The sequence below is a fragment of the Balearica regulorum genome, chromosome 10, assembly GCF_011004875.1.
Source record: "Balearica regulorum gibbericeps isolate bBalReg1 chromosome 10, bBalReg1.pri, whole genome shotgun sequence".
Classification (NCBI taxonomy): domain Eukaryota; kingdom Metazoa; phylum Chordata; class Aves; order Gruiformes; family Gruidae; genus Balearica; species Balearica regulorum.
The window spans coordinates 9,275,048-9,302,030 of NC_046193.1; the positions used below are offsets into that span (position 1 = coordinate 9,275,048).

At 35.6% G+C, this 26,983-nt stretch overlaps 1 protein-coding gene across 4 annotated transcripts in view; it reads left to right on the forward strand.

The window, feature by feature from the left end:
• CACNA2D3 (calcium voltage-gated channel auxiliary subunit alpha2delta 3) overlaps window positions 1-26,983 on the forward strand; it is a 463,402-nt gene that overhangs the window by 353,757 nt on the left and 82,662 nt on the right. For all 4 annotated transcript variants that reach the window (XR_012837017.1, XM_075761986.1, XM_075761987.1 and 1 more), the window contains 10 exons: window positions 4,869-4,952; window positions 11,587-11,658; window positions 11,891-11,952; window positions 13,800-13,867; window positions 15,711-15,756; window positions 15,910-16,007; window positions 16,818-16,911; window positions 18,541-18,636; window positions 19,947-20,068; window positions 20,594-20,674. Coding sequence is in view for 3 of the 4 variants with exons in the window: in XM_075761986.1 (XP_075618101.1) it covers window positions 4,869-4,952; window positions 11,587-11,658; window positions 11,891-11,952; window positions 13,800-13,867; window positions 15,711-15,756; window positions 15,910-16,007; window positions 16,818-16,911; window positions 18,541-18,636; window positions 19,947-20,068; window positions 20,594-20,674 (823 nt within the window). In the remaining variant the exon portion in view is untranslated. The remainder of the gene's footprint in view (window positions 1-4,868; window positions 4,953-11,586; window positions 11,659-11,890; window positions 11,953-13,799; window positions 13,868-15,710; window positions 15,757-15,909; window positions 16,008-16,817; window positions 16,912-18,540; window positions 18,637-19,946; window positions 20,069-20,593; window positions 20,675-26,983) is intronic.

The window sequence follows — 26,983 nt, forward strand, 5'->3', positions numbered from 1 at the left end:
CCACTGTATTTTCCATTATCTTGTCTTGTCCTATAGTATTTAAACTCTAAGTGTTTTATGAGAGATGTATTATTTTATTAATGGACTAATGTTGAAGGTCTTAATCCACATTTAAAGGAATTTGCAATTTGGAATTACTACAATCCTTGCCGAAAAGTAGGAAGGAATTGCCCTCCTCCCCTTCCTATCTGTGCACGTTTACATAGCAGAGTGGCATGGCTCTTTTTGGAGAAGTGCCTCGCTCAGGGACATACCCCCTTTGCAGCCAGGAAAGGAAACAGCAATAGACTCCTACCTTAGTCTATGCAAAGAGCAAAGATGACGCGTTTGAAGGACTAGTGACAGAAACAGATGGTTCTGCTCCTAAAGTTGGTGTAAACCGAGCTTTCCCCTTGCACAGTCACTTCAATAAGGAATAATGTGACTCAGTTGCAATTTATGGTAGGGTGGATAGCCGGTAAAGGTCTCTGTATCAGTCATTGCATTGACCGTGTAAAGTCAAGTTCAACGCAGTTTCCATTCAAACAGCTGCAGTCTTTGCATTGTGTCAGTCAGAGCTACAGAAGACGATAAATAAGTGGTAACATTAGTGTCCAGAATCTTAGAAAAGGGAGCTGAATAACTGGCTAGTTATTGCAATAATGCTAGTGTAAGTTGCAGTTATACATGCAATTGTATTGTGTCTTTAATTATGTAGAATTGAAGCTCAACAAAACATATTTTCATATGTTCATCTCCTCTAAACAAACAAACAAAAAAAAGGATCATTCTCAAATCCTCTTTAGATGAATACGTTATCCTAATTTTGAAGTACTAATCCAAAAAGATGAAATTTAATCGATTGCTACATTTTAAAATTGGAGGTTTTTTTAGTTCCTGATACCTTACTTTTGTACATAGGATAGTCTGGCAAGGAAGAGCTTTCCCTTCACGTTATTTTACCTATCTTTTGGTTGTTGTTTAGTAGATACTTTCTTGCTATAATATTTTCTCACAGATGATTCCGCAAGTGTGGCTAAGAAAGGTCGCTAAAATCTATTGACGCTTCCAAGGCAGCTGTCACAGCGACTTACTCTCTCCTACCTACCCCTCATCCAGATGGAGCATGTCTGAGAAATTCCAGTCACCTTAGACCCAAGGCTTGCAGCTGTTAAGATGTAGCTTGCTCCCTCCGTGATCAGATTGCTACACTCTGACTTTATAAACACGTGGCAGGTCATATTCAATGCAGATGGTTTGGGACTGCTTGTGTTAAAAAAAAAAAAAAAAAAAATTAAAAAAATATCAAAGCAAAGGGTTTAATAATAGTACATGTAAATAGTTGTATACAGGGTGGTGAAAAAATGTTATTCAGTCTTTAAACGGTACACGTCACATGTTGTTTGAATCATCCAGTGCTATAAGAGTTTGGCCAAGCCTCAAATAAAAGATACTGAGTAAGATAAAGCTCATTCTGATTACCAAACAAAATCATTTCCTGTGTTCTTTCCACAAACAAAAATATGTTGGAGCTATCATGTAGTTTTGAGCAGACTCAAAGATTCTTGTATTGAAGTCCAGATTTTAAAAAAATGTTAGTATTTCTTTTTTCCCCAGGGCTTAACTACTTTATAATATCACCACACATTTTATACTGGCCAAAGCAGATTAACAGCACACAGTTCAAATCTAGCTCTTTTCTTCATGCACTTAAGTCAGAGTAATTTGGTAGAGCTTCTAGTTTCTATCTTTCCCAGTGGGTCCCTTAATAATTTGTCTCAATGCTTTATAGTAGTCTTGCAGATGGGTTTGGCTTCAGCCTTCAGTCACTGTTTTATACGTCACCCAGGAGTCTCAGAGATAAAAAGTTAGATTAGGTTTGCTACCAGAGAAAAAGATATAGATGAATGCCATTTTTAAAAGCTGGTGAATTGCTTCCATGTCCATGAATAACTTTTACTAAGAAATTAGTTAAGCAATGAAACTAGAAAGAAGCTCGAGAAGAATGGCCAATTGAACAGTAGTGTTATGAAGTGGTGTATATTTCATCTACTTGCATTTATGTTTTAGGCCCTAGTTACATAAGCGTAAATATAGGTAAATGGGAATACAGTAGTGTCTTCATGAAGATCAGATGTGTTAGCAAAGTTACCCAGATGTACAAATAATTGCTATTTTTTGGTATCCTGTCCTTGCTGGAAGTTGGGTTTTGTTTTCTCTGCCATCCTTTACTGAACTATAAGACAAATCTACTCTTCACTTTCTGAATTCCTGTGTAGGCAATTAAACAGTAGCCCCTAAAGTGAAAGAGCTGAATGAGGGGTTAGGCATCTCACTACTTTATTAGTTCCTGTCCTAAATGTGTTTAAGAACTGCACTTTCAGTTCCTTCGAGTGCTTAAAGAGCCTTGCTTGAGCATTGGGATTTTAGCTTTGTTTCTGCTTATCTGAATTTTTAATACATGAATACTTCCAATTCTGGCTTTGCTGCAGAACTTTGAATGTTTTATCCAGCTCTTTGTTTGATTGCTTTTGGATTTTGTTTTTTCTCTTTGAGTGCAAGGTGTGGAATCTATATGATTAAAATAAATACAAAGCCAGAAATCAATATGATGCAAATTGTTTGCCTTATGTTTGAAGTATACTTCTGCTGTCAGACACACAAGATCAACTCCTATTGTCATAAGTAAGGATTTGCACATGTGTCTGAGAATGCAGTATAGCCCAGAAGCTCTTCAACATCTGTGAGTAAGGATGTAATTAAACATTGGAATTGGTACAGGAGCTGTTTGTTCTACTCAGATGATCCCAGCTAACTTCAATGTAACACTTTTCAGCTCTCAGTATTTCAGAGCTTGACTGTAACCATTTGTATACTAAAATGACTAAATCAGATCAAAGATTTGCTCGGTTAATTGGTGCAACCACAGAGAGTAGACATAGTTACTCCCTGTAAAGAGTAAAGATAATATTGATATAGCTGCAGCGATAATGAAAGGCATGCAAAACAGCTCCAAAAATCAAGCCCTGCTAATGAACTGGATGTTATCCTCTCATATTTTATTCTTATGAGATTTAACTATATTGGCTGCAAATTTTGTACTTCGGTATTTGCGTATAGTTATCTCTTTGGCTTTGTCACATAGCAAATATTAATCGTAGCACTGAGCTGCTTGAATTCACAGTCTAGTGTATAAGCATGTGCTGAAAGCAGAAATTCTTTACATCTTTCTACCCATCTGTTGAACAGCATTTTCCCAGAAGTAGATAACCTTGTTGTTACAAGAATGGTGGCTTCTACCAGAGGCGCAAGAAAGCATGTGAAAATACTCTTCAGTTGCATCTGCATGAATTCTCAGAACTTAGTCAAGGACTTACACCACTAGAGTTGCCAGGATTTTTTGCTATTTAAAAGAATAATGTGACTTTATCCAGGATTTTATCCCACATCGTTTCCCAAAAGAATCATCTGTAGAAATAATTGGAGTATCCAAGTTATTATGCACAAAAATTAAGGAGGCTCAGTGAAGTCTGTGCTAGAAGAAACTTTACAATGCTACCAATATCTCAAAATCTCTTTGTGATTATCATCCGGTAGTCAATATTTTTAAAAGTTTGCTGTTCTTCAGGAAGATTTTGTCATCCCTATTTTTAAATACTGTGGTATACCAAAGTAACTGTGAGATTCACATGAAAATCTTTTAATTTAGAGAGGAAAAAGTCCGGATGGGAATAACCTTCTTCATGCTCAGAGAGCAAGTTTTTTCTTTGGCCTCTCTAGTCTCTGTAATCTGCAGAATGTGATTGGAAGTTTCTGCACCACTGGCCCCAGTGATGAATTGGCTGTCTCAAGCACTGACAGGTTTGGTTTATGGTATAGTTGGTCCTGCCCTGAGGGAGGAGAATCAACTATATATACTGCCTTACAGGTACATTTTGTATCCTTCTATGATGCCATTGTTGGGGAGTCACAAAAGCAATCTGGGGATTTTTCACAGTATCCCAATGTCTCCTGTCATACTTCATAGAAAGACTTGTGGGTTTCCCTCCCACTTACATGCATCATAAAAGACAAAAGACCGGATTTCACATTATGCTGATCCTCTCCCATTTTTTTTTTTTTCTCCAAATATATTCTCATAATTTGTCTTAACCAGTTAGGTTCTTTATTCACAGATCTTCCTAAATTCTTTTTTCTTGTTCCACCAAGCAAGATTTTGTTCTTACACTGGTAGGATCTCTGATCTTGAATGTTCAGCAGAGGGCAGAATTTCCTATGTTATAAACACCTCAGTGTCAAATCAATTTGTCGCTAGAATGTTTATTTTAAATGTGTGATTTGTAACAGTGACTAGTGATAAAAAGCTGTAAATTACCATTATTAATATAGTACTTTTTCCCCATGAAGTTGTAGAAAAAACATAGTATTAGCAAATGTTAACGCCATACTTCCCAAGACTTGCATCTTATCTTGTTTAAAGAGAAATGGGTAAGCGTTTTGTTGATAAGATTATAGTAAATATAACTTCCTGTACAGCTGAAAGAGCTAGTTTGAGACATTTAACATAAACTACAAGATCAAAGTCTCATGTATTTTCCATATGGGGAGAAGGAGGTACAACCGCTGAGTTTGACTTCCCAGTGTGTCCATCAAGAAAAGCTTTGTATCATGGCAAGAGATCATGCAAATAATCATGTGTGATGTAGGTTTTTAGTTCACAGACAATATTTATGCAGCAATACGGTGCACTTTGTATGAATTAAGCTACCTACTATTATGTGTATTGCATACAATCAACATGCATCCAGCAATTTTTTAAAATCTTCTGATACAAAATCTTTGTGTGAATAAAACAAGATCTGCTAAATATTTCACCTTTTTTATGTCAGTATGAAGAGGGGAAGAAACGAAGAAAGCCCAACTACAGTAGTGTGGATCTTTCTGAGGTTGAGTGGGAAGACAGAGATGATGTGGTAAGTGATGGATTTTAAAACTCTGTCAGAGGACATTGTTGCATCCTGCTACTGTACCTGGAAACTGTTTAAGTAGTTATTAGAGAGGGAAGGACAATAGCCCCTTTTACTTCATTCAGAATTTTATAAAAATTTTGTATTGATTCTTCCTTACATATGCATATACCACAAACACAGACTCTTTGTATCTTTGGTAAAACTCATCACCCTTGCATTGTCTGTGCATCCCATTGTGTATTTTTGCTGGGTAGCAAATATAGTGCTAGAGAAGGGAATAGAATATCTCTTTAGGGCTGGCCCAGACAACTGCTGAAACTCAGAAATGAAGGAATGAGTTTAACTTCTCTCCATGAGATCCATCTTTCCTTAATGGAAGTAATGAGCTGTTTTCCTTAAAGTACAAAATCAAAAAACATCAGACGAATAAACAAAATTGAATTCTTTGACCTCTGTTCAGAGCACAGATTCACTCCAAACTCCTAATTTCAGACATATGGGTAGCTGCAGAAGCATGCATTCTATGTCTATCAGCTGTTATGCACACAGTCCTTTCCGTTAAACTCATTTTTCAGTGCTCCATCTACTCTGTAGTTCACTCTTTTATCTTCTTCTTTCTTACCTTGCAGGCTTAGCCTTTTCTGCAGTACTGTATCAAAAGCTTTCCTTATGTCCATGGCTTAACCTTTGCCTGGTCTTTCTGTTACTTCCTCAATAAATCTGATTTGTTAGGCATGATTCGTTTTGTGTGAATCCGTGCTGACTGTCCTTAATTAAATCGTAACTTTCCAGGTGTTCCCCTTTCTGTCCTGTAATTTAGTTTTTCCCATAAGTTCCCTACTGCCAAAGTCACGACTGCATGTCTGTATTTTTCATAGATGTCTACTCAATCCCTTCTCAAATATCAGTGCTGTGTTAGCTTCTCTCAAGTCCCTCATACCTCTACTTTTCCAGAGAGGTTTTGAATATATCCACTGAAGGTTCCCATATTTACTTTGTCATGTCCTTCCGAAATCTGGGATGGATCACGTACAACTGCCCCTGGAGTCTTGTCAGTCTTCAGATGTACTAATTTCTTGATCCCTGTTCTGACATAAGTCTATATTTTCTTTCTCCCTTACAAAATATATATCTTACATTCCTCCCTCTCTCCACCCCCTTAGTGAATAGTGAAACAGTTCATTTATGTTTTAAACAATGTCTGTTTCATCAGGTGATAGATTGTTCTCATCCTCTCCTAGGAGGCCATCTTACTGCCCTATTTAAAGTTTTGCATTGGAGTATGCACTCAGACTTTTTGAAATGTGTCTTGTATAGCTTTGTGCACTTTTCTATGCATACACTATTTAAGCCTTCCTCATTATATTTTCATATACTGTAGCAGCCTTCTGCAATCTTGGCAATCACATTGATTTCATATTTTATATTTTGCCTTTTATCTTTGATGACGTATTAGTCAACCAGTTCCTCTGCAAATGACCTTTTAAAATTTCCTCTCCTTTCAAATGTTATTGCTGTAGTTAAGCACAGCTTTAAAACCTTTTTTTAAATTATTATTTCTCTTTGGCTTTTCTTTTTTTTTTTTCTTTTTATTTCTTCCAGTACTTTCTCTGCTTAATTTTTACAGGTTTAATCCCTCATTTTTAATCATATCTGAGTAGAAATTCAGTGGTTCGGTTAATGTAACATTGAACTATTTCTATGACATTGAAAATTAAGTTTTATATATAATTGAGATTCTATCTGAATATACATGAAACCAAAAAGTCCAGATTCAGCTCTCTCTAAGCTCTGTCACTTTTTCTGAAAATTTCTAGCAAAAATTGAGTTTTGTCTATCTGTAGGCTGCAAGAAGTTTTATTTCACATTTTGATGAATGATACCTACAAACATTTTATCTGACTCTTTCCCTTTTACCTAAAAAAAAGTTTATTAAAAGGTAGTTTTAAATTGCCTTTCCTATTGTTTCATCTTTTGCAGGAGAAAAGAAGTTAATCTACATTACAAATAGACTAAATTGAGCATTGCGTTTGTAGAAAAGATCCAGGTCCATTGCCCAATATGTAAGAGTAAAAAAATAGATAAATCAGAAGTGAAATTATTTTTGATAAGTATTTAATACATAATAGAAAAAAAACCCTTGAATATTCTATTGTAGGTTTGGAGCAGCAGTAAACACAATTTTCAGTACTCATGTATAGTACAGGTGTGTTGTGGTGACTTCCTTGAATGATCCCCATCTATCAATGCTAATAATTCTCTAGTGCCTGCCTGGATAATCAGGCATTCTTTGATAAATTATCCCTCAATAGGTAGGTTTTGTAAAACAGCCTACACATCTACTGTTTAATGATTAGTGACCAAGTGTTATCTGAAAAACAGCAGGCTAAATATTGTAGAAAAATGTATTAATGTTCCAAGCGTTGTCTTAATACTTCAGCAATGCCACACACAAGTGGAGACCTTCATGCAAATATGTAAACAGGAAAAAGTGCAACGTCAAACAAATAGTATTTTTACAGCTATTTTTAAAAGTAAGCCTGGTATATCATTCAAGTTTTTTGTGTTTGTGTGAAATAAGATGTAAGTCATTTATATCATATTACTAAGACCTTCAGAGGGGCTGATGGTCAGAAATACTAATAGAAGAATAAAAGAGAAGGAGATATGAAATGAAGTAAGGAGCTACAGGCAGAGTCATTGTTAGCATTAGAGCTAGAATGAGAATGGAATTTGAAGGAAGTTCTATAGATGAGATTAGATAGTGTGGCCAGCAGGTCTAGGGAAGTGATTGTCCCCTGTACTTGGCACTGAGGAGGCCTAACCTTGAATACTGTGTTCAGTTTTGGGCCCCTCACTACACAAAAGATACTGAGGTCCAAAGAAGGGCAATGAAGCTAGTGAAGGGTCTAGAGAACAAGTCTTATGAGGAGTGGCTGAGGGAACTGGGGTTGTTTAGTCTGGAGAAAAAGAGTCTTAGGGGAGACCTTATCACTCTACAACTACATGAAAGGAGGTTGGGGTCCCCAGGTGGGGATCGGTCTCTTCTCCCAAGTAACAAGTGATAGGAGAAGAGGAAAAGGCCTCAAGTTGTGCCAGGGCAAGTTTTGATTGGAAATTAGAAAAAAATTCTTCACCAAAAGGAGGATTATCAAGCATTGGAACAGGCTGCCAGGGAAGTGGTTGAGTCACCATCCCTGTAGGTATTTAAAAGACGCATAGATGTGGCACTTAGGGATGTGGTTTAGTGGTGGACTTGGCACTGCTAGTTTAATGGTTGGACTCGATGATCTTAAGGGTCTTTTCCAACCTAAACGATTCTATGACTATTGTAATGAAATCCATCTCTTTATGCAACCTTTCTGATGTGAGGATCCAAATAAGTCTCCAAAAAGTGTGTGTTATTTTTGTTGATCTCTTGTAATAGGCAGTTCCTCAATATTGTTAGTTTTGAGTCAAAATGATAAATATTGTGTAGGAGACTTAAAACTTTGTGAAGTAAATTATTAACTTGAGAGCTACATGTGGCTCTGCTTCACCCAAGACCTTGCATTTGATGTTCTTGATTTTTTGCAAGCTTGGGTAGTAAAGCATTGTTTATTCAACTGTAGTGGGAAAGAATTAATGTATTCATATAGCTGCTTTTAATAAAATAGACTACTGCTGGTATATTTTTTCTCCCATGAAACACTTATGGGGAAGCTGATTAAGAAATTTTCTTACATTTTACCGCATTAATTTAATGGTTACATAGTTTTCCAAGAATATAGAATGATCTCATACTATAGCAGTGAAACTGGGTTGTTAGCAACTGATTGGAAGATATTTAGTTGAAGGAGTAGTAATGATATTACTCTGAAGAGGTGAAGAAATAGGTTTTTCTCTAGTCATCCAATAAGGAAAAGGTGGCAGAAGTAAGGTTAGATTTTTTTTCCCCATGAAATAGAGTTGGTGTAAATATATATTCATCAGTTTGTTTTCCAGGTTAACAGTACCTTCTGTCTTGCTGTTACTGCTTTTTATTAGAAATAGAAATCTTAGCATCAGCTTATTAAACTAAGTGTGTTCCAGCAAAGTTTGGGAATATGCAGTACCAAAGACGAGAAGTTTCAATTTGGACAGAAACATTTTTCTCATTAACTCACTTCTTAAAATTCTTTTATTATAATTTCTAGCTGAATGAAATATTCTTTTCCAAATAAAAAAGACCATGAATGAATGTTTTGGGGCTTGAAGCCAACTGAGGCAGTACTTATTTTATGCATTTGAGGAGGGAGATGAAACTGCAGAAGAGCTGAGAAACCAGATTACAAAGCCAAGAAATGTAATCACAGCAAGCAAAAAAAAAAAAAAAAAAGAAGAAAAGTAAAACTCTAAATCCCACATGCAGACTTGATCTTAAACACTACTGAGAGTTTGGAGGCCCTTTTAGTAAATCTATGCCTTGCCTGAGGCTTGTGGGAGGAATGGGTCTTAGACAACTGCAGGCACCAATAGGAGAAAAATGAAAACCATGTTAAAGATAAATGGAATTGTTCTGTAAATGTTAGAAAGTAGATGGTTAATTAAGACCAGCTTTCCAAGTCCAAAACCACAAAACTTAAAATGGGAAAATATTTCCAGAATTGCCTATTATGTATTGTTAAAAAAAAAATCTACAGTAAAATATATGCTTTATTTTATACACGCCTCCAGCTAAAAATTATTCTTTTACACTCACTGACAGAAGAGTAAGACTGTTAATTCAAATCTAGATGCCCCAGAATTAAATTTAAAGAGCTGCAAAGTTTGCAGTTTTTGATAGGTCAGCCATGCTCAACTTGTTCATGAGAATAAAACCAGATATTCCACTGGCAAGTTTGGTCATTCTCTTTTCACCCCACACTAACTCAAAAAACTTGCACAGTGCATTGGTGTGACTATCTTCACAAATTTTCATTGAAATCTGACTGAATTGCCCAATCTGGCATGAAGTACTGGAGAACAGGAGATGTTTATTCAGCAAGAACATGATGTCCAAAATTGTGTTCAGGTAGATAAGCAATAGAAGAGACACAAAAATGCTCATTTTGTCAATATTATTCTGCATTTTGAATAATTCTGAAGGAGGAGTGTGAATTGATTAGTGATAGTGGAATTTTCTTATTGTAATGAAAATTAGAGCTGTGAAAGATTTATAGGTGTTTCTTACCACAAAAACCCCACAAGTATAGCAATTTTGCTTTGTAATAGAAAATATCCTGAAACAACCACCTTAAACTTTCTGCATAAGCAAAAGAAATCACTTTTTCCATTCGTAAATCTAAGAGCATTGAAAGAAAATACTTCCATGCATGAATGGTATAACTGCTAAACAATAACTTTCTTATTTCTTTCCTAAAATCCTGAACTGATAAATAGGCAAATTCAAAACATTAAGACTGAGGATTTCTCAAAAACTGTATCTTGTATTTCTTCAGTCTCAGCCCAAAGACCCTGCTCTCTGACCAGCGGTGTACTCAGTTAGGGACACTGCAGGTCATCTTCGCTTACAGACCTGGGGGACAGTTAGTTTTTTTCACTCTTCTTTATCATCATGGCGTGTTCACCTAAGAGAGAGGCTGTGTCAGCTGGTGTCCTCTGGGAGGAAGGCTCTTCTTGCCTAGATGTGCTAAGGGAAGACTTTTTAAATGTGATGGGTAAGGAACTTTGAACCATAGATTTGGGAGCCTGCAGCTCACGTAGAGGCTAAAGTTATTGAAAAACAGTTCTTTGTGGTAATCTAAATAGTAATGGATTTAACTTACAGAGCAGCAGGTATAAACCCTTTTTCATTTATTTTCTGCTTTCTCTATCTGCTTTGAGTTTTGGATTTATATAGTAATGAAACCAGTTTTTGAAGGGGATTTAAAAAGTCTGTTGGATGACTTTGAGAGGGAGAAGTCCAGGTCAGTTCTTAAAGCTATGGCTGACCTAAGGCTTCCATTCCAGAGATAAAATTTATTACCTTCCAAGGGGCACCTGGACACCAATGGGCAACTAGAGGGAATCACAGAGCACTGCAGCTGTGTGTTCCCATTGAAACAGGTTGCTGATCAAATGGGCTGTCATTCTTTTGCTAGTTCTAATTTCTGATGCAGTTTCTGGTGCTAGTTTAGGATGCAGCATGATGTAGAGTATCAAGCAGAAGCAGAATGAATAGTGTAGGGTAAGTGTGTTTTTCTCTTTTTTGCTTTGTTATTGTATCTATAATTGTTGATGTATTTAAACAGAGCCCTCGTCTAAATTCAGCTAAATCCATCTGGGAACCTGGTCCTTCTCTTCCTATGCAGTAACTGCAGAATAGTAGCCAATTACACTGTTTATCCCACATAAAATCCAGATTACTACACAAAGAGCTATTTTACTATGAAGGATGCTCAGAGCTCCTATCTTATGTACCCCAGCAACTTGCCTAAAGTTGTGCGGCAGGAATCTTAGCCTATACAGTCAATAATAAAATCTGTAGGGGGGTTGTTCAGTGTGTTGTTGTAGAACTACTGGAAATGAAGAAAATTAAGAACTGCTTAGGCCAAACGTGTAGCAGAGAGCTCAGAGCTGAAAGAATCACCAAAAAAAAAGCAAGTAAAGGAATTGACACACATTTCCTTCATTTCAGCTCCGAAATGCAATGGTGAATCGGAAAACAGGGAAATTCTCCATGGAAGTGAAGAAGACAGTGGACAAAGGGGTACAATGTATAAAATATTATTCCAACTAAGTATAAGCAAGCAGTTAATTTATTTAACAATTTTCAAGATTGCTATAAATATGATTCACTGCAGTATATTTTTTTTCACTCGCTGAATGTAAACATTGCTTGTAATTTTATCAGTGACTAACCACTTGATCATTTATGTATTTCTTATAGCAAACTAACTTCTTCCTCCCCTCCCCTTCTGACTTTCTTGTTCTGAATCTAGAAGCGCGTATTGGTGATGACAAATGACTACTATTATACAGACATCAAGGGTACTCCTTTCAGGTAGAGCCGACCATAATAAATGGGCATTTCATCAGACTCACTGGATTTGCATTTGTGCAAAGCTTGTGAACTCATTAAAAGCTCATCAGCAGAAGTTGACAATGAAATATCCCTGGACAATGCTGAAAATAGCAAGGAAAAGGAGCCTACCAGCATTCCTTTCAGCTTTTCCAGGGATGGAAAGTTTGTGCAAGCTCACACAGGCAAACTCACTGTGTTTGTCATGGCTTACGTTTCATTAAAAAAATATTCAGTTGAGGTTTACGTTGAACGAAAAGCTTTCGCAAGTACTTGGAGAGCTATAAATACTATAATCCATTTAAGTAACTACATATTGAGCCCCATTTTGATTTTTTTCCACAACAAAAATGTAATGTAAAATGAGATTGTATTTCACTTCCAGTTTGAGGTTTGGATATTTTGTTTCTCTGAACTACCTTCAGTGTATTTGTATAACTAAAACTGAGTAAGTCATCCATGTTATTTTGGCATCCGTATTAGGAGGGAAAAAAAAAAGAAAAGAAAGACAGGAAGTAACTTTAAAAATGCTCATATTTGAATTAGAAATAACCCATTAATAAAAGAATACTAACTGTACCTTATGCTTAAAGCAGGAGGCTGATAGTTGCAATACTCAACTGAAATTTTCTTCAATGGAACCATTTCACAGAACTTGAACTACATTTCTATATAGAGAAAATATGGGCACATTTCTCTGATCTCTAATGCATGTGTTTATTCTTGTTAAAATTCACACATGGGTGGTAAAATGCAGTGGATTTTTTTTGGAGTTTGCTGGGGGGGGTTTGTTGGTTTGTTTTTGTTTTTTTTTTTTTTTTTTTTACCTGTGGCACTGTCATTTCTACCATATGTAGTAAACAGATATGGGGCTACATATATGCATGCAGTGTGAGTTCTCATTCTTAGAACAGAAATATAGTTGGAAAACCGTCCTGCCTTTTTCAGCACGGTCCGTATCTAGTTTTGATGAGTAGGAGTACAGATTCAGGAAGACAGCAGGGGCAACGTTTATTAAAATATACACTGTAGTGTCAAAGACGTTTACTGTTCAGCTCATTTCCAGATCGAGCTGTTGATTGCAGCACATGTGCTCTTGGAGTTGTGCCTCTATGTGTACTTAAAGTATCAGCCCAAGCATTTTCAGTCTTACTGGCAGGTTCCTACCCTGTGAGAATCCCCTTGAATGAAGGAATGTTCAATAGGAAGAGGCATGGATCGCCCGGCAAGTTCACTTAAACTTGAATAGTTTAAATGGTAGACTGAAAACCGAACCGAAACTGGCTGCGTAACTATTGAGAGTTCATGAAGCTGAAGTCAATGGAGAAAAGTTGAACTATCTAAAAATACAAATCACAGAAAAATTAGTACAAGAGGAGTCATGATGCTGTTGTCACGTATGAAATTCTTTTCCTCTCAGTAGCTCCATTGATTTCTATACTTGTGTAGTTTCTCAGCAGCTTAGTCTGATTTACAAAAAATTGTATCCTTCATTGTAAGGCCATGGGCATGTTGAACGCTCAGCTGAAGAAATCTCATGCTGGGTGAACAGCAGTGAGCTTAGAGGGGCTTGTTTATTAGTTTGCCAGAGAATAATGGTTTACTGCACCTCTAAGCACACATAAATACAGCTGATTGTTGCAGGCACATCAGAATTGAAACAGCATTGAAGCAACTAGTTGGACAATAAATACGATCAGTGAGGGTTTGGAAACAAACAATTTTAACGTTAATCATAGTAGACTAGCTGGAAATGTTAGAAATTAAAATATCTCTAAATATTATTGTTGTCGCACAGACTTCAAGGTCTGCTTTATTTCTCTGCACAGTTTAGGTGTGGCTCTCTCTCGAGGACATGGAAAATACTTCTTCAGAGGGAATGTAACTGTAGAAGAAGGTAAGATACCTACCTTCTCATGTTGCTTACACAGTAGTTTTATTGTTGATTTGGTAGACCTAAAGCTTCTATGTATGTCTGCAGATTCCATAAGGGAATTAGATTTTTTTCTTTTTTTTTCTTTTCTTTTTTTTTCTTTAAAGATCTTGTACTTCATGGGATTTTCCCCCTCATTTATATTAAGCATAGTCAGACTGTTTGTGAATCCTCTTTAGATGCGGATGATCTTCTGCCCTCCTCTCTAAATGTTCCAGAGAATCACTCATGGTCCAATGGTGGTGTTTTATTTGTGGTATTTTTGGAATGAAGTAACTACTGAGAGCACTGTAATGGCTATGACTTTTTAGTTCGCAGACTATATACTATGAAATCTTTCAGAGTTTTAACTACTTTGGGCATTGTCTGCAGGGATTTACATTTTGCATTTTTATAATAACAGTAGAAGTAACCAGGGGAAGAACTGTTCGTTCTTTATGATTTTACTTATTGATAAGTCCACAATTAAAATGAGTGGAGGCGTCAACTGTGAGTGGTGATAAAGCTGTTTGGCAACAAGATCAATAACAAAGGTTCGTGAAGATGAAGGAAGAGCAGAGGCATTTCAGAAGAGTGAAGAGAGGGTTGAGAAGTTTTAGCAGTTGCTGAGAAAAAAAAATATTTCAGTAGCGGGATGCTTTCTGATTTGATGCTTAAATCTCCATTTCCAATTCTGCTTCTTGTTTTGTCGGTGGTGTTAAACAAGATAGTTAATTCCTTCAGATCTTGTTCCTCAGCTGTATTTTGAGACATGAACATGTTCCTGTACCAAGAAGAGATGTAAAAAGAAATGCTTTAAAGTTTGAGTCACTTGCACAGCAAATACATGTCTAGATAGAAAGAGAACACAGCAGGAGACTTGGGGCTGCTTTCCCTCCAAACCATTCCCAACATACTTCTCGCGTATTTTCTTTAATCCAGCCATACTTCTCAGCCAGTCTGCCTGATATTTCCTCCTGGATATGACACCAGAAATGTTAACATAGCCCTAACGAACCGTTCCTTTTCTCCCACTCTTACCGCCACTGATTCTCTATCACTGACACCTCACTGTTCTCCCCAAGGACTGTAATTACAGTTCTAGTCTTCACTTCCCTGCTTTCCTTAATCGTTCTGTCATTGTTTGTTATGTACTCAGGGGTTTAAACCCAGACCCTGCCTTCTGAACCCTGTTTGCTTATTGTCTATTGATAAGTGTTTTAAGAGTTTTTAAAATTGCCAAAGTACATTTTTATTGTTCTATATAACTAATGATACAGTTCTTGTTTACAAGGACTTGCATGACCTATTAGTACAATAAACTTATTCTGAATGATCCCATAAATTGCTGTTTGTGTTCTTGGGCTGTGTCTTAGGTTTTGAAGGAATTGTTCTTTTTAAAGATTTTTTTTTTTTTTTTAAGAGAAAGAGAACAAATCTCATGAAATGAGAAGCATGTATTTTAGCATAAAGAACTTTGCTAGTCAAATAGAACAAGGGAGTACGAATAGGAGTCTTTTACCATTATGTATTTCCCTTTGCTCAAGTTTTCTTCTAAACTTCAAATATATCATGTGAGTGAGTTATATGAATTAAATATATCAGCAAAAAAAAGTTTTTCCTAGCTTTTCAGTTTTAGATCTGATTTAGTTTGCTTTTGCCAGTTTGTTAGACCCTAAAGTGTATTTGAACATAGTTTACTGTGATTTATTACACTGTGGTAATAATGCACTTTCCAAGAAGGAAGGTTTATGTTATGGAGTATATGTAAATAACCATCTGTTACCCAGGCTGCTCCCTAAATAACCCATTATTATTTCTGTTACAGGTTTACATGATTTAGAACACCCTGATGTATCTTTAGCAGATGAATGGTAAGCCTTAAACAAAGCATGAAATTGGTGTCTGTTACCCTTCTTGGTTTCATGTTGTTTGTGCTTGCTAAGCCCAATTCTTTATGTTTAAAGACAAAGAGAGATCGTGCTTGTACAGATTAACATTTTAATGTTTTGACAACATGTTCACAGGTCCTATTGCAACACCGACTTACATCCTGAACACCGTCAAATGACTCAGTTAGAAGCAATTAAACGCTACCTCACAGGAAAAGAACCATTGCTCCAATGCAAGTATTTTGTTAAATATGCATGTAGCAGGCTTTACCCCAGCTAAAAACCATTGTACTGAACCTTCTACAAAATGCAAAGCTACTTAGTTTAACCAGTGGTACATTGAGATTGGATTGCTTGGCTGATGTCACTTTGGAATTTCATTTGGTTTTGAGCTTTTTCCAGGGTATCAATAAAGATATTGATGATACAAATTTTTTACTTCTACAGTAAACAATATGTCTGAACCAAACATTCAAGTTTCTGTTCAGATGGTGTAGCTATACTATGCAATATTATCACTCCATCTGGTTTTATAAATTAAACAGGATTGGTCTGAATCCGTCCTTGGATCACGCCTCTAAAGAATATGCCAGATATTTCATGAGTATTTTAGGGAGAGTGTGTATGCAATTAGCATTTCTGAACTGCAAAGCAGAATAAAAAAATTCAGATGGATAAGTGCATATTTTGTCTATTTGCAGAAATGTAGAGCTTTTGTGACTCTTAGTAGACCTAATTATGTCATAGTAGACCTTATGTCATGTGCAAATGCGAGCATTAGATAATATGTACATGTGTTACATGAAAAGGAGAATAATTTTTTTGGTTTTAGTCTAAAATTGTTGTTGATGCAATGAAATGATACATGAAAATGGCGTTGTGGTAAAATACTATGTAATATTACATAGTAAATATTGAGTAGTGCAAGGAGTTTGAATGCATATCACAGATAAAGTATAGTACAGTATAAAAAAATGTGTTTAGTCATCTAAAAAATTTGTTTCTATGCATATATGTTTTCTGATTTTAATGTATTGTAATAGGTGATAAAGAATTGATCCAGGAAGTTCTGTTTGATGCAGTCGTGAGTGCACCAATTGAAGCTTATTGGACCAGTCTAGCGTTAAATAAATCAGAGTAAGCAAGCTTTGTGTCAGTCATTATGTGTCAGTCATTGGTGAATTTTTAATAGTTATTTTGATGAACTAGTGGAATATCTAAAAAATCCTAGTATGCATGAAAATATTATATTAATCATTTGATCTTAAAGACCATCAATTTTGAGTTCAGTGTTAAATGTTTATGTTGCAGTGTACATCATGATGATTAGTTGAACGGTTACCCAATTTCCTCACTATAACTACAACTTACAGTTCTGAGTATTTCTAACAAACAGTTTAGAGTACTTGAGAAATTTAATGCAAAATTTACCAAAATTGTTGATGGAATTGGTAATTTGTCTCAGAACAAATTATATATAGAAAAACTTGCACTGGTAAAATAAATAATTTCTTTAATCTTTTTTGTTGTTTTTTTGTTTTGTTTGTTTTCCAGAGCGAACTGGGATCTAGGTTCCTGCTATAGATAATCAGGAGATTAGGTGGTCCTTTTTAGAGTTTATACATTTCACTTATTTATGTTATGATATACTAAGGTTTTAAGTAACAAGATGTTAAATATATTAGAGAAAACAGGTGTTAAGATTAGCAGTTTGTGTGAAATACTGTGGTTGAAAGGCAATTCTGGAGATTATCCTGATTAGCTTTTGCTAAATTTGAACCATTTTTTAAAAGTTGAATGAAAAAATATTTTGCTGTAAAACACATACAGAATGAGTAAAATCAATGTGTTAAAATCTGATTTGTCAAACTAAGGATTATCTGGTCTCCTCTAGAAGATAAAGACAAGAAATTGTTGCATGCTAATATACTGTAGACATTGGTGAATTTATACAGAGGCATAAGGTTTCTTGGACTCCTCCTACAGACCCAGGTAAACACAAGGAAGACAGCTGCAGAGAGATGCTAGCAGGAGACTTTTGATCCCCTTTCATGTTCCGGCTTACACTAATGAGACTATCATTGATTGAGGAATGAAGTATGAGACAGAAAGATGGCTAAGACTGTGGTCCCTGGTTTTGTGGTAATATGGCTGAAGCTCTTGTAAGCCACATGAGAACTAGTTTTAAAGTAGCTGGCTTGGTACTGGTAACAATGCAGCAACAGAGTTCAGCCTGAGCTACCTGCCACTTTTTTTTTTTTCCTAAGATCTAGAGGCTAAAACCTGTCCTGATGACAGCTACATTTGACACTGAACTAGCTGGTTTAAATCTAGCTTAGTTTTTGCTTGCTTGAGCAACAGTCACACCTATGACTTGAAGCATAGATGTACTGCAGAAGTGATGAATGGACTTAGGAGTGAGATCTGGAATTCCTGCTCGTCTTGAATCACTGGGTGCCAGTGGTTATTAAATAGCTGGTATACACCTATGCCATACCTTTTTATTCCCCACCTATCCTACCAAATTTACTCTTTGACTTTTTAGTGACTCTTGGTCTAAATAGCATTTCTACATTGTATGTTTTATGAAACCCATGTGACTTTAACTTAAAAACCAGCATTTTAAAAATAAATAAATAAGGGAACTATACTTAAAATAATCTTTCTCAAAAGCATGTACACTTGTACTTTCTGTGACCAGTAATATAGCTTTATCTGTTTACTGTCTGGAAACATTATCTTTGCTTGTGTTCTGTTCTGTTTCAGAAACTCTGACAAGGGAGTGGAAGTTGCCTTCCTTGGAACACGGACTGGACTATCTCGTATCAACCTGTTTGTGGGTCCGGAACAGCTTACTAATCAGTAAGTAACAAAGCTATGCTTGGCAGCCATACGAGAAAAGAAGAAAAAAAATGTTTATTTTTAGGAAGCCCATCTACTGTTTCTTCCAGAGTTTTAAGCTGGTGCACTGAAATACATGAAACAAGTTAGAAAGATTTTATAGGATCCCTTAGATTCTTTTTTTCAACTGGAACATTTGGAACAATGAGCTATTTTACACCTGTAGCCCATACAGTTGCTTTCCGCCCATGCCCTTGGAGTTAGCGTCACATCTTTATTCTTCAGAGCAAAATTATGAATATGCTACATCTGCAGATGATTTATTTTTTTTTTTTTTACTATCTCATCTAAAACCAAATACCATGTAGGCTTTTTCAGGGATTTTGTTGTGGAAAAATTTTTGGTGTTGAAATAAAGCCAAGTGACAGAAGTGGACTGGGTGAAATAGAAATCAGGAGATCTTATCATTCAAGAGTTTCCATTTTGCTGGGAGAAGATGTAAACTAGTGGAGGTACAGGTTTCTTAAAATGGAGAGCTATAAAATAAGGTCCCATAATTAATGACTACAGGCAGCAGTTTGATAGTGTCAGGCAAATCTATATGCATTATTCATGTAAAAGAAAATCTGCACTTGATGTTTATGATAAGCTAAGTTTATTGAATATAAAATTATATGGTGCTTATCTGACCACAAAATATTGTTGTAGTGTGAGTAGCCTGACAGGTGAGATCAATAGCACTGTAATTTGTTAATGTCAAACAGCAAGCCAGAACAATAGCATGGAGACCATACTTGCTCTTTTCACTGACACAAACTTTCCTCTGTCAACGTTCCCTGAGATTACTGAAGAATAAAGTACGTAGTTGGCCACTACCACCCCTTACATATTATTTGGAAAGTAGGCTGTTAAATTACTTTTTTTTCATTACTTAAGAGTGACTGCCAGTGGCAACAAACTACCAAATCTCCAGTGCCTTTTCCACTTTGTAGAGTTCACAGATCTTGCATTGTGCTGAGAGAAAAAGGCTTTTTAGACTAAGCATTTTTATTTGTACACATCAGTACAAATGTTTTTAGTGGTGCTTAAGGGCCCTATTTTTATAGTACTTTTTCCATTCTTCACAACAAAAGCAATTGCAAATGTGTCACAAGTATTTATTAGGGCCTAAAGTTAACTCTTTTGTTGAACAAATGGTATTAGAAAAATTGTCCAAAACCATTCTATTTCCCAAAAGATTGCATTTGGGTTTTAATTGTCTTTCAAAGTTAGAAACTGTTGTGCACTGTGCAACAAACAACAAGTGTTTTCTTTCTCTCTTCTTTCTCAAGAGATTTCCTGACAGCTGAAGATAAGGAGAACATTTTTAATGCTGACCATTTTCCACTCTGGTACAGAAGAGCTGCTGAGCAGATACCTGGGAGCTTTGTCTATTCAATCCCATTTAGCACAGGTCTATACTTTTGTCATTCTCTAAATGCTGAGCCATATGTGATGCTGAAACGGTTCCAAGTATGTCAGTACCGAGTGGGGTCTGTAGCTAACCTCAAATGTTAATCTAAAATATGCATTGAAATTTGCAGCTAATTTACTGGTCCTTTGACCAGGTGCATCTTTTACAGGGCTCCAAGTGAAACCCCAAGATGTGGTGTAATGGTTTTCATTTAATATTTACACAGGTTGAACTTACAGCCTAGTATTCTAAGCAAGACAAGTCCAACAGAGCAAGTGTCCAAATTAATGAGAATCCCTTTGTTGCCACTTTTAGCAAAGAAAGCAAAAGTTGATTACTCAGTTTAATGTTTTAAGCTTGTTGTTGGATTGCTGGGGAATTTTGAAATGATGGTGCCTGTATGTTCTGTGCATATATGGAACTAAATCCACATGGGCTGTTAAACAAGGGGGGAAAAGCTCAATGTCCTCATTCTGCAATATATAATTTCAATTTGATTTTTTTTTTCCTTAATACACCCTGCAGAAACTGCAAACAAAAGCAATGTAGTGACAGCCAGTACTGCTATTCAGCTTTTGGATGACAGAAAATCTCCAGTTGTTGCAGGTAAAATTGTTGTACTTATTTTGTTCATTTTTTTAAAGCAGTTTATGAGTTCCTCTCCTTGTCTTTTGCATTAACAGGAATTTAATGTAGGAATATAATCTTTTAAGAAGAGAGGAGGAGGGAAAGATGCAGTTGCACCTATAAGATATAATTGAATGACTCAGTGTAAAGAATACTTAATACTCTTCTCCCTAAGAACTTGATCCTTTATTAATTGACCATCCAAGCTCCCTGTGAACTATGGAGTTTGGCTTCATGGAAATAACCATTATCAGTGAAGCATTTTTAGTAGACACAATTCTATTCTCATCATAAATCAGAATATATTATGTTAAGGAAAAGGAAATATAAGAAAGGACTATCTGATGTGTAAAGGTTCCACCCAGTCTTCAGGTCTGAAAAATCCTGTCCTATAACAAATGATACAAAGTGGTCATTTTGTCTAGATTATCAGAGATGTGATTTGGTCAGAGCATATTTGTTGAGTAACAAAGCTCCATGGTCTATCAGCCAAGAGCGTAACAGTACCTAAAGACTAAAAGGTGAAGTTAGACAACTAGAGAGCAGAGATAAACCATACAGATTTAAAATTAGAATAATTAATTTTTAAACAGTTGGATGTTCCTCATTCAAGTTCAGATACTTTTTTGAACAGTTTTCTTTAGTTCCCAATGATTACTGACTTTGAAGAAAGAATTACTTTAGAGAAGTCTTACGACAGAAACCAAGTTCTCTTACTCATGGAAAACTAGTTAGCTACCACACAATATCAGAACCATCATATTTTTCTCATATTTAAAATACAATTTAAATGCAATAAGATACAGTGAATACAATCCTGAGAGAGCAAAAATGTGCCAGATAATTGGGAAATCTCTGATCTGTTTCCTGAAACACGGAGTATCTCCACTGATAATAATAGGTCAATAGGAAGCACCCTTCTGACTCCAGTTTGTGTGAATACATTCTTCACAACTTACTGAGTTCTTCCATAATGTAACAGGAAATCCTAATTATGACTTCATAATCTTGTTAAAACATAAACCAGCATTTATAAACTAATGTCAATGGAGATATCTGCAAATTGCATAAGATGCAATTAAGAGTTTTCACTGTACAGTGAAGAAGGTTGGCATGTTACTTCTAGAATGGAAATTTGGAGTTAGTAAAAGGGTCATCGTGCAGTGTACCATCTTCTGTAAGATGTGTGGGGTTAATAGGTATCCTAAAATTTATTCTTTCCTCACTAGTGTTTGCAATTTAGTGTTGACTTTGAGGAGGTATCGCACATAACCAGCTTTAATAATGTGTCGACAAGCTTTGGGGTTTTTGGTAGTATTGTAAGAGAGAGAGGCAAATGTTCGTTCCATTTCCCCGATAATTATGTTTAATAGTGAACATTCAGAATTACTTGGGTGTCATACATTCTATCTAAGATAAAGACAGAGTCTTCAAAGCTTTTTCATACCAAAGCATGTAAAAGACTTCTATATCTGTAAATACATAATGCCATGAAAAATATGAACGATGTATTTACATTCTGAAGCACATCAGTGGTTTTTTACTTTTATTTCTGTAAATTTTAGGAACTGTGTGCTGGATACTTTTTTTTTTCAGTATGAAGCAATTTTAAGAATTTGCTTTGAATAATTTTTCCCTTCCCTCTTGTATGGTTGCATGCTTTCAGATTTTTTGGGAGGGAGGGGAGGAAAGGCCTTTTTGGATCTGTACAAGCCGTTTTCTGTGAAAGTATCACTCAGTCAGCTACAGCCTTTCACAGACAAGTGTATGCATTGTTCTTGTCCTCTTTAAGTTGGAGATCATAAATGCAACTTGTCAATCCTACATTTTCTGTCAGAAATCTTTCAACAAAGTACCCAGAATGTAGTTCAATTTTTAGGTTTTATTATAAGGTTGACAATATGCTGTTTTAAGCAAAATGCATTTGGAGGCAGAAGCTGGAGCAGTGGTAAATGGGAGAAGTTTGAAGTTTTTATTAGCCAGACTTGGGAGACTAAAGTAGGATTATGGGTAACATTTTCAAATACCTACATGAAGTTCAAATTTGGCCAAAACATCTCATTTTAATTTGTGTGAAGTAAGTATTCCTCATCCCCATTTGGTCTGAGTGGATTACGGAAAGCAGCAGGATGGGATACACATTTCATGTAAAATCACTCTGTTCCCTAGAGGGATTTGACTGAAAATAAAACTGTGCCAGAATGTTGTTTATTACAGATCACTACAAGAGTTTAAAACTGGCAGAAAGAAACTAGAACATTATTATAAAATAGAAACCTGAGTTAGACCTGCCCACAAGGGGAAAAAAAGGAACAAACCCAACTCTTACTACAAAATCTGCAGTCTTCTCTATTTTCTTTGTAATTTTTTTTATTTTATTCTGTTTTTGTAGAAAAACATCAGTTATAACAGACTTCATATGCAAATCTACACTAAGGCTTATTGCAAGTAGGGAAGACTCAACTCTTCAATATAGGCAGAAAATCCTAAAATAAATGATTCTCCAGACTGTTACTACAGAGAAGTTGAGTGTTGCTGCTGCTGTTTCACCGTCTGTACCTACTAATACCAGTTCACTGTCAGAATGTGTTTGCTTATTGGCAAAAAACAACGTAATTTGTTTTTAAAATCCCTCCTGCCTCTTTCAATTGAGATTGTGATTTTTTTTTTTTTACTTAAATGAATGCAAATTTCTATAGAAAGTGTGGCAGGAGGAGATAAGTCTTTAATATATAAGTGTAATAGCATCATATTTATTACTGTTCACACAGAGTTCAATTTATTTGCAGGAGAGAAAGGGACAGTAGTACTGAATGCAGGGTTTTTTTAGATTTAAACACTTTTATGCTCAAAATTGCTTTGTCATAGCGTTCTCTATGACCGTGTCTCCTATACCAAGTTTACATTGAAATGTTAAGTTTCTTCAAACTTAACAGTTTCTTCAAACCATATTACAATGTGAAGGAGAATAAAAGATTGTGGAATTTTATTTTTTTATTCTTCTCAACATGGTCTAAAAATTGTAGAATCACCCTGGTCTTGAAATTCCATGAGATTCATGTAAGATGAGTATTCCTTTCAGTGACAAAGATGAAGCCAGTCAATATAGGATATCTGAATTTAGGTAGTAATCTAGGTATTAAAAATGAGGCAAATTAAGACTGAATTATCTTTTCCGATGCTCATGTGAAAGGTAGTACATTTCACACTAACCCTTGTTAGAGTTCAGCATTATGGTCTTGTATTCTTTGATACTGCATGTTGACTGAACTCTTTTCAGGTCCTTTATTTGAATCTCTACTTCCAAGTAGTGAATATATGGGCATGTGGATAAGCGCAACATGGGATTTCTATGTGTTATGTGCATGTTTCTTTTTACTTCCAGATTTTTGGGTAATGGTGATCGTTTTATCATTATGATTTTGTTTATAATATTTTTTTAAAGATTCTGCTCACCTAGACAGTTCTGGACAAGAGATGGGGATAGAAACAAGCAAACAAAAGTCATCATGGAGTAAAGCAGGCTCTAAAAAAAATGAAAAATGTTTCTCTCCTGAGATTTTGAGAGAGTATGTGAACCTTCATAGATGTACTTGCCTATAGATGCATTTTAGCTCAAAAGCTACAGTACAATATGGGTCCTTAAAAGCCCTTTGGTTGAAAGAGGCAATTGCTGTTCGCAGAAAACATTGAAAATTAGCCCCTTGGTTTGTTTAATTAAAGATAACAGAACTGACATAATCTTCTTAGGGCAAAAATTTATTAAAAAACACTGAAGAAAATGTCTGATGAAAATTGTCAAGTTTTGTTAACTTTTCTTCATAAAACAAGCAGAACCTGGAATTTCAAGCCTCATTGAAAAAGTCCATAACAGCGCTTAGTAAAAAGCTCTGGACACCTTGTCAGAAGAATAAAGGATTAAATCATACACAGGCAGTCTTTAGTCTCATAGTCATTTGAAATTTAGAGTTTGAAGGAGATGAGGAGAAATAGTCCATTTTTGTTTAATACAAAGCTGCTTAAAAATTCTGACATGAAGTACAAATTTTCCTTAATTCTTTTATGCCTATTTTTGTGCAGACTAGTTATATACGTGAATGGTTGAGGTTGGAATTGACCTTTTGAAATCATCTAGTCCAATCCTAGTGCAGAATCTTGAGCAGAGCAGGTCACTCGGAACTGTGTCCAGTCAGGTCTTGAATGTCTCCACAGATGGAGAGGCCACACCCTCTCTGGGAAACCTCTTCCAGGGTTTGATCACCCTTACAGTTGAAAAACAAACAAACAAATAAAAAACCCCAACAAAAAGCCACTTCTCTCTTTCTTCTGAAGCAGGTCCAGGTTGCAAAGAGCTATGCAAATTTGTCACAGAAAGACCATGAAATGTGCCTGCATTTCTAGTATTTCAGGAAATAGAGCAGCGGTGTGATACCATGTGAACATGAGTTATCTTAAAGATTAGTAAGATTACTGAGTGTCTGTATATCACCATCTCTTCACTTTAACAAATGGCTGTGCTGTCAGTTGCGAAGGACCTAAGTATAGATTTGGAAAATAAGCATATAAAAAGATGGTACTACTCTGAAACCTAGTTTGAATGTCATCAGCGTGTTCTTTCCATGATGGAAAGATTGCAGTAGAAAATGGTTAAAATTATTAGATATAACTAGATATAATTAGGTAGGAAAAACAGGTGCTCTTTTATTACTATTGCCACCTATCAGTAAAATTGTAGAATTGCAAAGAAGTTTTGTTTCTGTGGTACCAAAGTATGAGGAAGGGAATATCTGAAGCCTCTTTATATTTATCTTCTACCAAAATATTTTATATACAATCAGTTTTGTATTGGACTTCCTATTTATCAAAGTTGAAATTAGGACATAGAAAACACTAAATGAGTCCTCCCTGCTCACATGCTTTTCTGTGGTCTCTCCATCAAAATCAAGTAATATTTTAATTCGTTAGTTTTAAAACCATAAAAAAAAAACTTTACCAATAGAGTCAGACCTGTAGTTTCTGAAAAGAGGCAAGCCCTCATTTCTCTATGTCAACTAAACTGGAATAGTAGATTAATGGAAGTTCAGTGTAGCTAAGTTAGAGAGAAATGAAAGTACTCCGATAATCTGAAGATTTCCCTTATTCAGTGTAATTCTGGAAAGCAAAGAAATCCATGTTGTTCTTATGTACAGGCATCTTTACAGTCATTTTCTATCAAAGAAGAGTGATTGCTTGGGATGTGCATTCAAGCTTTGCCATAGCTCTGTGAATCTACTCTGACTCATTCTTTTCTGCTGAAGCTACATAAAAAGAATGATTGCAGTAATTCCTGTTTGGACAGAAGAGAAAAAAATCAGTGCAGAAGGAACAGTTTTTCCTCGCAATTGCAAGCTTGTTGATTGGTGGTTTTGTTTTTCTTCTCTGCATTAAATATTCCCCATTTGGGTGGCCTGAAGATCAGCCACCTTCAGTACCTCCTGCGGCATGGGTTACCAAAAAGTCTGTAGCTTTTGTGAGAATATTAGACTTGTAAGGGTCAGATTCTGCCATTCATTAACATGTTGAATAATAATTATACACTGTATGCAGTCATTTCAAGTGGATAGATTTACTGTTAATTTCAGAATGATTAAGGATGGCCAAATTTTTCTCACAGCCATTATTTTCTGCTGCCAAGCAGTAAAAGCTGAAAAGAAAATGCAAGATAACTTTCTAACACCCATGTTACATATCTTTATATAGTGTCTTGTCTTTATATAGGTATGTGACACAGAAGATTCCAGGGAATCTGTCCTTAAATGCATGGTAGATGCATTTAATTCCATAGTAGATGGTGCCATAACACAAGGCATGATAAGTGTTAGGTTACTCCTTGTTCTCTGCCACACAGTAATGCTGTGAGACTAGTAGAAATAATTTATCATGTAGGAGATTTCTTGGAAAGAAACATGTCCCTATGGCTTTGTAGAATAAAAGAAACACCTTTTAAAATAGTACTATGGATTTCTGCTAAAACTGTAAATCATGCTTAAGTGTTATTTTATCTATATATTATTTATATTTAAAGATACACTAAAATATATATTTAAAATATAAGTGGGTCTTTGTAGTCAGATGTAGGAGGTGTTACTGAATCTGAAGAAAAGGCAGCCTAGCGCTCTTCTATTCACTGACAGTTTGATTTTAAATGCTTTTACCAAAAATCCTTATTATGCAAACAACGAATATCGTGTTTTATACCAGCAAACAAATTGTCCCAAGGAAAGCCAGGATTATTTCCCTTTCCAGTAT